The 15,790-nt window shown below is 33.3% G+C and overlaps 1 protein-coding gene across 8 annotated transcripts in view; it reads right to left on the bottom strand.

The window, feature by feature from the left end:
• LOC105331694 (myomegalin) overlaps nucleotides 1-15,790 on the bottom strand; it is a 46,451-nt gene that overhangs the window by 15,461 nt on the left and 15,200 nt on the right. For all 8 annotated transcript variants that reach the window (XM_066076257.1, XM_066076251.1, XM_034446062.2 and 5 more), the window contains 13 exons: nucleotides 14,115-14,219; nucleotides 12,485-12,553; nucleotides 12,075-12,203; nucleotides 11,674-11,748; nucleotides 11,014-11,151; nucleotides 10,748-10,831; nucleotides 10,459-10,554; nucleotides 10,123-10,287; nucleotides 9,851-9,946; nucleotides 9,540-9,669; nucleotides 5,440-5,579; nucleotides 3,153-3,293; nucleotides 1,765-1,877 (listed from right to left, as the gene is read on the bottom strand). In XM_066076257.1, the coding sequence (XP_065932329.1) occupies nucleotides 1,765-1,877; nucleotides 3,153-3,293; nucleotides 5,440-5,579; nucleotides 9,540-9,669; nucleotides 9,851-9,946; nucleotides 10,123-10,287; nucleotides 10,459-10,554; nucleotides 10,748-10,831; nucleotides 11,014-11,151; nucleotides 11,674-11,748; nucleotides 12,075-12,203; nucleotides 12,485-12,553; nucleotides 14,115-14,219 (1,481 nt within the window). The remainder of the gene's footprint in view (nucleotides 1-1,764; nucleotides 1,878-3,152; nucleotides 3,294-5,439; nucleotides 5,580-9,539; nucleotides 9,670-9,850; nucleotides 9,947-10,122; nucleotides 10,288-10,458; nucleotides 10,555-10,747; nucleotides 10,832-11,013; nucleotides 11,152-11,673; nucleotides 11,749-12,074; nucleotides 12,204-12,484; nucleotides 12,554-14,114; nucleotides 14,220-15,790) is intronic.

Below are 15,790 nucleotides of genomic sequence, written 5' to 3'. Positions count from 1 at the left end.
TGAGGGTGACAGCGATGGACACATTTTCTTCTTCAAAAAACTATGAGAAAATGTGCCATTTTTTATCTTTTTTTTTTTTTACTACATACAAGAAATATGACATACTGCTGAAGCCATTATTTACTTTAGGGAACAGAATAAGAGAACTGTACACATAACATAACTTTTTATGTTCTACACATGCATGTTCAAGATGGTAGATGCATATTTTCATGAGATTTAAACAACTTACAAATTTTAGAGTATATATTGAAAGAAACTGTACCTGCTTCTTTAACCTGGGTGTATGAAGACTTTCTCTGAGAGCTGTGGCACTGAGCTCCATGCAAGTTCATCATTATTAACGGTACCATAAATCGATATTTTTAAAGCATTTAAATAGTTTTGACCATGGAAGTTGTAGAAAGTCAAAGAAAATAAAAGAACGAGAACTACAAAGATCGAAATAAAAAATTTAAAAGGTCAAAGATTTTGTCCACTGCCTTTATTTAAAGTTCTTCAATTTGTACAATGGTCCTTTAAATTCAGATGAAGAGGTGAACTGATGTAGACAAGTTGCGTTATGAACATGATACAATACACCTCTGTAAACCAGCTAGCTCAACCTCCAGACATAGAGCAATATTATGAAAAAAGCCAGTACCGGTACTTTGTTGAGAATTCAGTGAGTTTGAAAGATAAACAAAAACTGGTCCTCATAAAGTTCAACTCAACAACAAGATGTTTCAAGGTTCATCAGACAACATAGAAATCAGCAAATACTATAGGAAAGCTGATTTAACCTTGGTCTTAACAATAAGGATCATAACCAACTTTTTTTGAAGAGGTCACATGAAAATAGTTCAACTAGGGGACTGCTTAGTTGCTTAGTTCATGTTTCTTTCTACATGGCCCTTTCCCTCCTTGGATACTGGTCAAACAGAATGCTAAAGGTGGGCGTAACAAAGGTACACGTAATTACCATTACCCTAAATCCCATCTTAATGTCCAAATCTATGAAACTGTGGATTTAGCAGAAAGAAAAACTGATTGCACTGGGAACAATAAACGGGATTACTCTAATTGCAATTTCATGGCCACATGTGCCAAAAGTCACCAAATACTCAACCACAAGAAGATAAAAAAGAATTTAAAAGAATTACCACTTGAACAGACTATTCATCTATACATTTAATGACATTGTTCCCCAATGTCAGGTGCAAAAGCTTTTATTGAAAAAAATTGTAATTCACTTGCAAAACAATTCTTATTTCTATTCATATATGCATTACGTTTAGCGATGTACTTGATTAAGTGGAAGCACATTCCGCCAAAAATGCTAAATAGAGTACACAGCCAAATGCTATATGCTTAGAGTAATTCATCAGGTCATGCAATGTATGATTTCTTAATTATGGGTACACAATTCAAAGCATTGATGGAATACAGACTGAGAACAAATTGTAAACTTTAAATTCCTTGTCCCATATATAAGCTTCAAACTCCGCTATTCCTTACAAGATTTCTTTTGGTGATAAAGATTTCAGTGAGGGTAAAGATTTTTATAAATTCTTGAAATTTTAAACATTCATTATGTTGAAACTTGAATTCACAGGTTAATTTTTTTATCCCATATACCAGGCAAAATAAGACTGTACATGTATTACAAAGAGCATGATTCAAAATCTCAGAAATTTACAAACTTTGAACAACCAATAATCAAGAAACTCCCAAGCTTGTTCTCATCTGCTTGTATTTTTAAAGTTGGCATAAAAAAAAACTAACCCATTTATTTTTGGTTCAATTTCATTCAAGTCCTGTATGATTTGTCTTTCCCTTTTGATGGCCTCACTTAACTTCTCTAGCTCTGACAGTTGTTTCTCAAGTGCACTCTTTAACTGAAACATTACATCAAAATAAGCAATGGTAATTTCTTAATACCATCTTCAAATAGGGTAATTTCACCATGCATCGGACACCTTTGGATTTTTCCCTTTGTTCACGCATCAAATATCGTCCAAATATAAATAAAACTTGTTTTAAAAGTTACAGGTTTTCCCATTGCTTAATTATTGGAGAAAAAATTGTGAAATTGTTAAAAATGTAGAAAATAAAGCAAATTAATGAAGTGTTGAACTATTTCACCATGGATCGGACAATATTTACCAAGCATCGGACAGCTATAGCAGTGCAGTAGAGATTAAAAATAGCATTTTCTGGTTTTAATGCAAAAATACAAAGGTTCGGAAATATTAGTTTATTCAATTGCTATTCATATTTCTTTTAATGTAAATCCACAAATCTACATATAGGAATTTAGACTAGTGCTTCTGTTTAAAGGAATATTTATTACAAGGGGTTCTTTATCGTGCCAGCTCCTACAGGAACTTTGGCTTAAAAAGGGTGTGCCCGTAAAACTCGATTTTTAAGTGGTTTGATGAAAATGTTTGTATCAATTATTTTTAAAATTTTTATTTTACTTCACATTTAAAGTATATCACAAGGAATGGGCACATAATCTCCATATTATTAGAAGAAGTCATGCAGTGAAAACCGTCCGATGCATGGTTAATTTGTGTCCGATCCATGGTGAAATGTACATATGGTGCAATAATGACCTTGACATTAATCGTTCAAATTTGTTGGACTTATTTTATTCAAATTTTGTTTCTAAACTTACTTCTTTCTTATTATTTTACGCAGAGAGTGCATTTTCACTAATTCACAATCAAACGCACAACATTCAAATAATGCTTTAGTGTAAAATCTTCGTAACTAAATTTTCAATAATGGCGTATTTGACGTCATTTTACGATGCCTATATTGCTATTTCTTTGACAATTTGACTGTCAAATTCTTAATAATGATAAAGTTCATTTGTTCTAATTCAGGAATATACGAAACAACACATGAGCGCATGCGCATTTATTTGTATATTTATAAACAAAGTTGTCCGATCCAAGGTATGTGTCCGATGCATGGTTAAATCACCCTATAAGGGTTTTTTAAAATTCATTTTCATTTCCAATTTTCTACATCATTCAAACTTACCAAGAAATTTATACTTCGTATGAAAAACATGGCATTTCAGTCAAAAATAAAATTATTTTCATCCATCATTGAAGAATTGATGATATTTTCTCATAATCATGTTGACAAAACTATGGCCTGACCTTTTGACCTTCATCCTCCGTTTGACCTACACCCGTCTGTCCAGGGCTGCCCTCGGAGTGATGCTCACACACATTCCGCACCTCTATCTCCACCTTGTGCCTCTCTTTTCCCTGCGTGGGAAACTTCTGTTTATGGTCATACTGTCATCAAAAAGAAAACGGGCAAAATTTCATTGTTGAGCAAGACTAAGTCTAAAAGGATTAAAGTAAAAAATAAAGCTTGTAAAATTGCTCAATCAAGTTAAAATAAGATCTTCTAAATCTGCCAGCAGCCTCTGAAAAATTTATCTAAAAACATTTTATACCAGATCTTCTCAAAAGTAATTTTCGAATCAGTATGAAATCATTTGCCTTTGAGATTTAATTCCTATAGAAACTGACTTAAGGCATCACATTGAACAGTATTTCACAGGGTTTATTCTTCAATTATTTACTTTCTATATATTAAAACCTTTTGTCACTACATTTCATTCAATTTTGGGGTACATTTAGTTTACTTTTTGACTAAATGGATAATTCTTTACAACCATATCTCTCTCCTCTTTCTCTCTCTTTTTATTTCATATATAATACCTTATTACACGTAACTAATATTTTCATTGCATAATTGAATAGATACCTGTTTTTACAATGTACTCAGCATGTAATTTCCTGTAGTTCATGTGAAACTGACCAGTAAACTCATGAAATGACAGATAACGACTTATTGCCGTGAATTTCCTATACAGATTGAGAGTTAAATGCAATGTATTTTAATTTTTTAGTAAAAGGAGACATCATTTACAATAAATTTTAGGTGAATTTCAATTTATAAACTTTGAAGTCCAACTGATATTTAAGAAGGCCATATGGTCAACAAATTGCCCATCAGATCTTCCTCATATATTCAAGTATGATTTGTTTAACTGTAAAGTATCATTTATTCATTTACATTGTATTTTTGCTTCAATATTTGAGTATTTTCCTTTATCTTTATATGGAACTCTTCTTCCAAAGAAGATCAATATGGTCTAAAAATGGTCAAAGTCATCCAACCTTTTATATCATTTTATGGCTTCTTTTTTTCTAATCCAGCTGTGTCATAAAGGATAATCCATCTTTTTTTTTTTTTTAAGAAAAAAACGCTAATCTATTTAGGGCTTGAGAGTCACTTGACCCTATAAATTCAAATGTACTTTAAAAAGAAATTAAGAACATTTAACTTTTTTATATTTAAGTTGGTTAAATAACTCAAGTTGGTAACTTCTCATAGTAAATTGATTGTACCTTAATTTCTCTCTACGAAAAAAAAGGTTTAATATAGAGCACAGTTGTGGTCGGTTTTCTTTTCCTGGGATCTTGACGTCAGTGGACGACATTGGTCATTCTGACCCTGACCAATTCCAAACTAGTATTACAGGTACATTACATTGAGGGTCAAGTCAATCCTGCTTAACATTGTTTGGTGCAGATTTATTGTTTATTTTTGTCTAAGGTTTTTCAATTAAACAGTATAGGGTAGTAATTGCACACAGAACTTTTTTTTAAAGAAAGTAAGGTCTACTCTTACAACATCAATTGGAATGAGAAAAAAGATCCAAGCACTACTTTGATATCAATGTATTTATTGAAGGTATCACAACACGTGTTTCAACGAACACGTGTTTACCTGGTGTTTGTTATGAAGACTACCAATTGTTATAAAGACTACCAATTTGATTGGTTATTATATTTATAGAAAACCTGTTCTACAGGCATTCTCAGAAGGTGCGTAAGATTTAGTAAAGAATTGAGATTTAAGTCATTCGAAGGCTCTCTCTCAGACGTTTCCCCACCTACCCACCCGCCCTCACAAATAGTCATATATGTTTGGTTTTTATTTCAAATATACATTTGTTTTGCATATATGTGTTGTTTTGTTTTTGTAGATAAAAAAGAACACAAGAAAATTGATTCATGAGATTTGTATACATGTAATAATTAAACTACACTTCTGAGAGCGCTTCTGCATCTATAAACGTGTTGTTATTTATTTTATAATTTATTCATGTTCGTTTGAGTGTTAACCAATAAGAACATAAAAGTACCTTACCTTTTGCTCGGCAAACATATACATTTCCTTTTGCAAGCAAATGTTATTTTGCAATCCATAGACTCAAATTTACCAACAATTACAAAATCGTGTTCAGTCAGTTTGGGTTTGGGTGTATACGTGTGTATAACATATTTAATGGGAGGTGGGGTTAAGGATGGATGGGGCAGGTGATTATTAATCTCTATAACATTACAGCTTGCTAGCTCCACTGACCAGTTCTTGTTTAATGATTTCCTCCCTCCTAAAGGCCTTCCTTAGATCGTCTTTAGCTGCCTCCAGTTCTGATTTCAGATTGTCCATTTGCTCACTGGTAACTTGATCATTTTCACTGAATCGCCAGGAATCAAGCAAATCTAAAATGGGGAATTAAAACAGGTCAGACTTTAGGTTGCATAATAAACACTTTTTTTTTTATATGCCCAGATACATGTACAAACCAGTTAATAATAAATCTACATGTATATTAATTTGGAACACATATAAACTATAAATCATTTAAGAAATGAGGAGAAATAGAACAAAGTAAGATGTTCATACGTAGAAAGGTACATCATTCTAAATATTTCCCAACATTTGACCAATGCATCTACTAAGGGGTCAAAGTGTAAAAAAAAAATCAAAGGCCGGAACGGCCACAAAGGCGTCGAGCTGACATTTTTTTCTTTTATATAGAATGATACCAATAATTTGAATTTCTGTACTAATAGTCATATCAAATGATATTAGACTTAGAATAGAAAGTAAATGAATTATGTTTTCTGCTGCTTTAAAAACAAAAATCAGTATATTTTCTTATAAAATAGGTAGTGGTGCTTTTTTAATACAATAACTCATCATAATTGCAAAAATCGAATAAATTTCAAAGTTCAAAAATAATTTGTTTCTTTCTGCTTCAAACAGTCTTTGAACAACTTTCACAGGTTCATAATTTGAATACATTAACAGTGTGTCCCTAATTATAATAATAAAACATACATTTATTTACTTCAATTCCCGTTTGAAACAAGAGTTCCTATGGTATGGTTGTTTACAAACAAATCCACAACACGTGCTATCTAAAATGCTCGACCAAACTAACTGCATTATCGAGTTTATTTTTTGCAACGAAATTACTAGATACGTTTATCGCTTACATTTATTTTGGAGACCGTGCCCGATAACAAATAAATTTACATCTAAAATGTTATTTCTATCGGGCACGGTCTCCAATCAAAATGTAAGCTATAAACTAAAATAATATCTAGTGAATCTTTACACTTAGGCCTGATTGTATTCATCCGCCATTTCTTGATTAAGCAAATTTATTCTTATGCAATGAGTTGTCAATCACCAGGGAGGCAAAGTTGGGTTTTTTGTACACAATTTAGTTGAATAAATGGAAAAAAACTCTTGTAATACGTTTAATACTTTTAGGAACTTATTTCTTATGCGCATTTAAAAGGCGGTGCAGCGCGTGAATTTTTGGACGATTGCCAATCCAGACGATACAGACCCTGAAACGTACTACTACACCAAAAAAGCGTGCGAGTTTCGTGCGAGAAACGTTTCGTGTAAACCGTTTAGCGTTTCGTGTAAACCGTTTAGCGTTTCGTGTGAATCGTGAAGCGTTTCGTGTAAACCGTTTAGCGTTTCGGGCAAAGCGTGCAGCGTTTCGGGCAAAGCGTGTAAATCGTTTCGGGCAAAGCGTGCGAGAACCGTGTGAAACGTTCATCAGATTTCGTTCGGAACTCTCTGACAATTTAATTGTCTCAAAATAGCGCTTGTGTTAAACATTACTTTAAACTGTTTGTGATTGGCAAAACTCTTTTGTAGATATTCTCGTGAAAAAAAATCTATAAGAAACGATATACTTATCTTTTTACAAAATTGAATTAATTTTAAACAAACAAAAGAAAGATACGCGCATTGAAAGAAGACTAGTTACTGAGACTATTCGGCTGTGTACAACCAGCACACATAACCTCGGACATCGGGTAAGACCTGCACCTGGCTGAACCTGTCAATCAAACTCTGTGTATTCGTTTTCATTGGATGGTCACGCGTCTCTTCTTTTGTCAATAGCCAATAGAAATTTAATGACTTCAAGGTAGTCGGAATCAGTATTTAAAGATGCACACAATTTTAATGATAGATTATTGAACATTCTACTACAGTTATTGCCGAGATCAAAGAGATGCCGCGGACATTATTCTCCAATATACCACGAACGTCATCAGTAAATTATCAGATCAGAAATACCTATTTGTCTCGCACTGATCATGAAAGTACAACTTTAAACCGTAAATGTTTTTAAAACCATGTCAATTTCACGTGCTAGTTCCAGTCAAAACGATGTGTATTGCCTCAAATGTTTATTTTTAAGAGATCAATGCGGCTGTTCGTAGGACCTCCCTAGCACATTTTCACTGCGTGTTTTTACATAAAATATATAACGTGTAGTAGTAATTATCGTATTAAATTGCCCTTAAAATATCAGAAACATGATTCAAAGATATTTTATAAATAAGTAAAGAGTATTAAAAATCCAAAGAAAAATTCTGTCGTCTGCATGTGATTCTTTTGATCAATACACATGTAAACATTACTAAAATTAAAAAACCATTGGGGTTACACGGAACAGCTGTCAAAATGACCTAGATCGTCTCTCTATAGGAGAAATGATCCGTAGAAATACTGAGCTGTTAGTAGAATAGAAATAAAGTTCTTGTTATCGTGAATGTTGCAGGATAACCTCCTCGTTTGAAATATAAAAGCCTCGGCTAACGCCTCGGCTTTTATATTTCAAAACAACATTTCTCGACCTCGGAGGTTATTCTGCAACATTCACGAAAACTCGTACTTTATTTCTCAATTAATTTGAACTAAAATAAATGTAAACATAGAAAGAAAATATACTGTTAATTTCTATGAAATGCGGGAAGTAAATTCTTCTGAATCCCGATTAAAAAAAATTCTACAAGTTATTATTTTAATTATTTAAACACTGATAACAGAAAACAATAAGTAATTAACACACTGAAATTTTACTAAAATGTACACATGCAATTAATTATTAAGGGAATCTCTATGCATTGTACTTAATTCAAATAGATTATGATAGATATATTGTACGCCGTTATGCAGGGCGCCGGTTATGTATACGAATATTGAGACAAAAATTTAATTCATTTTTATTTTTTGTTCTTTCCGAAATCCGAAATAGTAATGACAACTTTCTTTATTGTTTAATCGATTGATTTTTTTCTGTGATTTTATGTACGGAATGTTTATTTACGCGAATGATACGACATAAAAAAATAATTGGTTGTTATATAGCATTTTTCTAACTTATGTGACTAATTTTATTTTACGCAACTTTCAAAATTATCAATGTAAATAATATCAGGTTTATTTACTGTTCGTATTTTTACATCATATTCTCTGAAACCAATAAAAATGCTAATGTGAGAAGAAAAAACATATCCCGCCGAATACTGAAAAACCAATTTCAGTTTGTAATCATACGGATTTTATTTTTGGTATTGAATATTTTGTTACGGTAACTTTTTATTTTTTACGGCACTAATAAGAATCATGGATATTTCTTTTGAGCAATAAATATATTTATAGAAGTAGTAGTTTTGGTTAATTTTGTGACAAAAAAATTTTGGCTTTAAATATAAGTACCAAATTAATTTAATTAATCAATTCAATACTTATGTAAATAAATGTTTCTTATATCAGTATTTCTATTATTTCGTGTTTTCTTAAAATTATTCTTACAAACAGATTCAGGGTAAAAATCGGAGAGGATCCGAATTGATCAGGATAAAAGCGTGTCCAAAGCGTATGAAAAGCGAGCAAATCGTTTCGTGCGAGAATCGTTTCGTGTAAACCGTTCAGCGTTTCGTGTAAATCGTTTAGCGTTTCGGGCAAAGCGTGCAGCGTTCCGTGTAAACCGTTCAGCGTTTCGTGTGAACCGTTTAGCGAGCGTGTAGCGAGCGTGCAGCGAGCGTGTGGTGTAGTAGTACGTTTCAGGGTCTGTAGCTAGAAGGCTGCCGAGCATTAGCTCGACGCCTTAAAAAACCCAAAAAACTTTGGGCTTACAGAGGACAAGCTGAGGGGTAAAGTTGTAGACAAAGATGGAGGATACATAATTTAATGGTGGGGTTGTTGGTCATCTACTATAAAGTAATAAAAAAGGTGTCCCATTCCCCCAAATTTGTCTTTTCTCTTACCACAGCTTTAAATTTGTTGAACTTGAAAAACTAATCAAGAATATTCTGTTAAAGATATCATTATCATAATTAATAAATATCAAATAAATATCAAACCATTTTTGTCCTGCAGTTCATTTTTGATTTTTTCTAGTTGATTCTGGAGGCTGACAACATCTACTGGTGTGTTTACACCTTGAAGATCACCAATTAGTCTCTCTTTATCTTGTCCACTAGCAACTAATGCCTATAGAAGAGAAATGAATTAAACAAATAACAAATAGACCAAACATGTCAGAACAGTCATTAAAAAAAAAAAGCACCAATTTTTACATTCAATATCCACATGGGCAAATACAAATTTTTTCGTGATCAAATTTAAAAAAAAACCCTGAAAAAAGTTAAAATATATAATGCTCATCAATAACCTGTATCATTTTATCCTTTTCCTTTATCGTCTCTCTTAAATCATCCAGGGTATCTTGATTTCTTTTTTCTGACCACCCACACCGGTTTTCCACAGCCTACAAAAACGAACATAAATAAATGATTAAAAAAAAAAAAATAACATATATTAAAGAATATCCAAACCTAAAAAGCTTCCATAAATTTGTATCTGCCTTTCAAAACCATTCATCAGACATTTCTTATTTTGTATTGAGCTTTACAGAGTTATTGCTCTTTCTTGACTGAACTATACCTGAAGTTCTCTCTGAACCTTGGCAAGCTCCGCTTTAAGGTTGTGAATTTCCTTGTCCAGCTTATTTATTTCGTTGTCATGTTTTTCTGCCTGTTGCAGCAAGTCTTCGTCTTTGTCGCGTAATTTCCTCAGCAAGCTATTCATTGTATCTGCATTCTCTGATCCCTGAAATTATTTTTAAAAAATATGTATATTTTTTTTCAATCTGCTTTTCAGCATTTTTAATCATTGTACATGTACAGTATATATTTTTATAAAGGCAGAAAATAATTCCCCAAATATATCATCCTTTCTCGCACAAGTCATGTCCTAAAACTCTAATCAAACTACACTGACCTTTGATTCCACATCTGGAACTGTTATTCCTTTCTTCAATCTTTCTATCTCATCTTTTTTCTTCTGTATCTCCTGCTTGTGTTCTGCCACTGCATCCTGCATAAAACCAAATAAACTTAAGGTACTGTTAGTCAACTTTAAGCTTCAAGAGCCATCAATAAGAGGAAAACAGATAACAAAATTGAGTGAAAAAGAATGAAATGGTAACAGCTGAACAGGTTCAACAGCGATTCAAGAATGAAAGACATAATGGAGGTTATTTCCAGTTTATAAACATTTCATTTTGTACCTCCAGAGACTGCTGAGCCGCCTTCAGTGCATTTGTCAGCTGTTTCAGTGTCTTGTCTTTTTCATCTCCCTCCTTCTCTAGACACTAAAAGAATCATTTTTAATGGTCAACAAAGATCAGATTTATCAAAGTTAAAAAAAAAAATAAACAAGAAAGTTTTGCCTATACCAAAAAACATTTTTTTATGTCAGTGGCTTTATTTCAGTTTGTTTTACATATTGTCTTCTTTTTATAGGAACAGGTGCTTCCTTTTTCGCTAATTTTACCTCGATGGTCTGTTCTGCTGTCAACAACATCTGATTGGCTCGATCCATCTCATGCTCTTTGTCACGAATCTCGCGCTTCAACTGCCGAATTTCTGCATCCTTCTCATCAGCTAACTTCATTTTCTCATTTAGCGATTCCTAATGGTAATTTATAATTTCTTTGTAATTTTATATGAAAAAGTACATAATCTCATAAATCATGTAGAGGGTACTTAACTCATGACCTCTGAATTAACATCACACATGTCCTTTTGTAGGGAGAAAAAAAATGAAATGTGCCAGCATAAAGGATTTAATAGGGGTCAATAGTTCAATCATGGAAACATTACCAATAAACCATAAGATCTACACAGGCAATCAAGGTTTTTCAAAAATGGGTTACTGTAGATTCCTTATTTTACGCGAGTACTTACAAAATTGCAAACGCCGAATTTTAATAATACATGTAAATCCAAATAGTTAACACCTGTGCGGAAAATTTAAGCGAGATATTTAAATCTGCGAGACTTGCTTCTCACAACTTTACGCGAATATTAATTTCTCGAGTAAGTTAGGAATATACAGTAATATGGGGTTCCTGACATCATACAAATAATAAAAAGATTTTAGGCACTCTTTGTTTCTATCTGGATTTACATTCATTACAAAGTGAAGCAATACCTCTACAGCATTCTCCTTCTCCTGGAGCCTACTCTGCAACTCTCGGATCCACTTGTCTTTCACAGAGCCGTCCTCCTGTTAAAATGAGTTGAATATAACAATGCTCCTCACCAATCAATCATATAGCGATGTGATACTGAGCTACACTTTACAGCCTTTTTTACTAAAGTTTTTGTGACTAGAGATAAAATAACTCAAGACCCTGAGGACTCTGCAGGGAGATGGAAACCAAACCCATCTGATGCAGTGACTCTCATCTTAATTTCAGAGGGTGTTAAAGTACCTCTAATTGAAAATCATTTTCTACTTCACTGCCAATAACCAAGACACTAAGAAATACCACAAAAAAGCAAGGCCACTCTATAAAATGCTTCATGGCAATTCTTGGATCCACCACTTACCTGTGGGGTGGGTCTGAAGATCTCCATGCACTGCTGCATCTGCCGCTCCTTATCCTTCAGTCCCTCGGTCAGCTGCTGGATGATCTTGTCCTTGGTCTGTAGCTGAGCTTCCAAATCATCCACCTTAAACTGAGGGGAGATTATGAAATCAATAAGCAGGACTTCTATAAAGTAGGTGTGTCTGTCCTTACAACATTTATAAGAATGTTTTAGGTATAGAGGTTTCTTATTAAATCTTATAAAACTTTCCTTGAACATTTCTCTCTGAATATAGAATGTAAATTCTTAAAATGCTCTCTCTCTCTCTTTTTCTCTCTCTCTCTCTCTCTCTCTCTCTCTCTCTCTCTCTCTCTCTCTCTCTCTCTCTCTCTCTCTCTCTCTCTCTCTCTCTCTCTCTCATATATATTAACCTGTAGGTGTTGGGATTTGTAGTCCTCTGAAGCAATCTCTTTTTCTTTCTTAAGCTGGCACTGAAGATCCTGCAAATACATAGAAGGAAAATGATCATATTTCCAATTGCAAAAATTTCTTTCAAATTAAATTTTTCCCCACCAAAATCAGTTTTAGCTAATTCACTATGAAGCCTTCATGAATACTTTGATTACTCATTAAATGGTGACATTATTATCAAAGCAATTGAACCCGAAAATAATTGATCTAAGCAAGATATAACAGTAAAAGTCACAAACAATAATGAAGTATTGCTATTTTGTTTTCAACCTCAAGGTATTATGTATCTAATATGACAGGTACACATTTGTACACTAAATCTTCCCACCCCTACCCCCACCCCACAATTCCCATTTTATAAGTTCATAATGAATAGTCTTTGAAAACAATAAAATATCCCATCTAAAAAAAATTCAAATTACACACTAGAGTACATGAGCTGGTACATTATGTACAATATTTCTGTTTCAAAACTATCAAAAATATTATTAAAGTGCACTTGGTATATTTAAAAAAAAAAAAAAAAAAGCTCTCGTTAGTTCTGAATCACATCAATAAAAGTTTGCTTGCATATAGAGTACATGTCTCCTTGCCCTATGTCATAGAAAGCATGTGATTAATAAGTTTTAAGCAAGATGAATAGTTGTGTAAACATCATATTACAGGGTACCCTGAACTCCTAGTCTGACTGAATGCCATACTAATCCCTCTAATGTACACAGCGCCCCTCCCACTTCAGCTCTGTATGGCCGTAAAGATCCCACAATTAAGACAGAAAGCCAGAATCTGCGAAGCCTAAAGTCTACAGCAATTTATTGGTTTTAAATCTCCAAACAAGCTGAAGTTACTTATAAATTGTTTACTGAAAAGAGATTATTTGGTTATTATAACACTACAGATGTTTTCTAAAATAACTTAAACACTCCAGATGGTACAATGGGCTAGTTTTCTAAAAACATTTCTAAAAACATAAATGTTAACATTAGTTTGATAATGTTTACAAAGAAAACTATACCATCTGTCATTTTCACATGAAGATCTGTTATCTCACAAACCTACTATGTGCTGGTTTCTTTACCAAAAAAAAGAAAAAATTAAAATCTCAAACTAGATGTATTCTCAGATTTTCAAATGAATGAAACACCAATACCACTTGCGTGTTTAGCATTCTTTTTTCTATTTACCGGAAGTACTTCAAAAATTCAACTACTAAATCTAATAAAACTGATTTTGAACTAAGAAAGTTTGTTACAATCTTTAACTTTCACACTGAATATTGAAACTGAATTGCAAAATTACCCCCCTTCAACCTCCATAACATATCAATCATTTAATAATCATTCATTCCAAAGTTGATTGTTCTTTTACAAAAACTATCCACAGTATTAAAGTTAAAATGCTATAAATGGTAAAAGTCAAACTGCAATAATGTAGCCCTTTCCTATTTTTTTTCCCTGATGTTTACCCCCCCCCCCCAAAAAAAAAGGGGGGGGGGGGCGCTACATTATTGCTGCAGCTAGTACAAGTCAAGCATAGCCTTAATGACCCAAAAGTAAATCAAATTTTAACCATGTAAATGATGGATCCTACCTGTACCGCATCCTCACTCTGCCGTAGAGCTGTCTCCGCCTTGTTTAGCAGCTCCTTGAACCCCTCCAACTCGCCCTCTTTCTTACCCAGGTTTTTCAGCAAGTTCTGTGGAAAAACATCATCACAATAATCAGTCAACCTCTGAGAACCACCCCCACAATCGTCGGTCAGTTTCTCCAATGTAAGTCTCTCTTCAATTAACTCCATGCTCCACTTATCCTCTAAATCAGATTCCCTAAACAAGTTAATTGTCCAGTTTTGATTTCCATCAGACAATATTCCATTAAGTCCAGAAGTCCACTGTGGAACAATTGAATTAGATGGCAGTTTCTCCTCAATCCCTGAATCTTCCAACAGTTCTGAACTCCACTTAGGTTCCAAGCTTTGGCTACCCGTTGACTTTGCTAATCCACTTTGGTTTTCTTTGGAAATCTCTTGTAGTTTCCAAGTCCATTTTTGATCGGACTTCATTTCCGATTCCCATAAACTATCATCACTGGACTCCCAAGCAAAATCTTCTGAATTAAACTCCATCTTTCATCAACCTTCTGATCTAATCACCCTTAAAATTATTCACAACTGACAAAAGCAAAGACACAATAACTCTACTTCTTTCAAACTTTGAAGAGAGAAAAAATAATTCCATCAAACCAAATTTTCAAAACAGACAATATTGTCATTTTGCGCTGCTTATGGCTTAGTAAGCATTTCTCTCCATCAATTATTCCCCAACTATTGGATTATCTCCTAAGCCAGTGTGCGGCCCTAGCACCCTGAAGAAGAGGCTCTGGCTTAACAGACAATAAAACACAAATAAAAATGTCAACTAAAAGACAACAAGTATGAAACTCCTCGGCTTTAAATAACAATTAACTGGAGATCAAGATTATGTAAATCTTGTGTTTTTTAATCTGACACTAGCTAATACACATGGGTACCCTGATAGACTGGCTAAATCTATTCTCTTTAAAGAGGGTATTCTCCTTTCAGGTATCATTCAGTTCTGCGATTTAAGGGGGGGGCAAGCAGCACTTGAAATCAACAAGGTGTTTACTGATTGGTCCAGTCCGAAATTTGTTCCCCGAAAGCTATTGCACCAATGCTAAGTTTTTCCTCTCTCTGAGAGAAATACGTTGTATCAATAAAGACGACTTAATTACACCTCTTGGGTCAACAAAGTTAATTTGGCTGAAAGGTCAATACACAAGTCCATAAGGAGATTAGACTTTTCTCCTATACCCCCTAATACATAGACATCTAAACACAACTAGCAACTTTAGAAAAGTACTATTGGGATAACAAAATCCTGTATGGCTTTTGTCATTCAAAATGTTGTAGAGAAAATTGAAAAGTTATCCCTCCCAATAAGGACTTGTTTTAACATATTTCTGAAAGGTAAATAATAAACAACCCTTTGAAAATATTTTCCTTCCCCTTGAGGGGATTAAAAGGATATATATAAGCAATGTTCCCAAAGTAAAATAAACATCAGTGGTATTTAATTCTTCCAAGTAATTATCAAAAGGTTTAAATTTTTATCAAATTTTTAGCATATCTTAATTTAACAAATTCTTCTTTTTTTCTTTCTTTTCTTTTCTTTTTTTTATCAAATTTTTAGCATATCTTAATTTAACAAATTCTTCTTTTTTTCTTTCTTTTCTTTGTAAAGCAAATGC

Source organism: Magallana gigas, chromosome 2, assembly GCF_963853765.1.
Source record: "Magallana gigas chromosome 2, xbMagGiga1.1, whole genome shotgun sequence".
NCBI lineage: Eukaryota > Metazoa > Mollusca > Bivalvia > Ostreida > Ostreidae > Magallana > Magallana gigas.
Note: the sequence above shows the minus strand (reverse complement) of the source record. Positions and strands in the feature narration are given on the sequence as shown.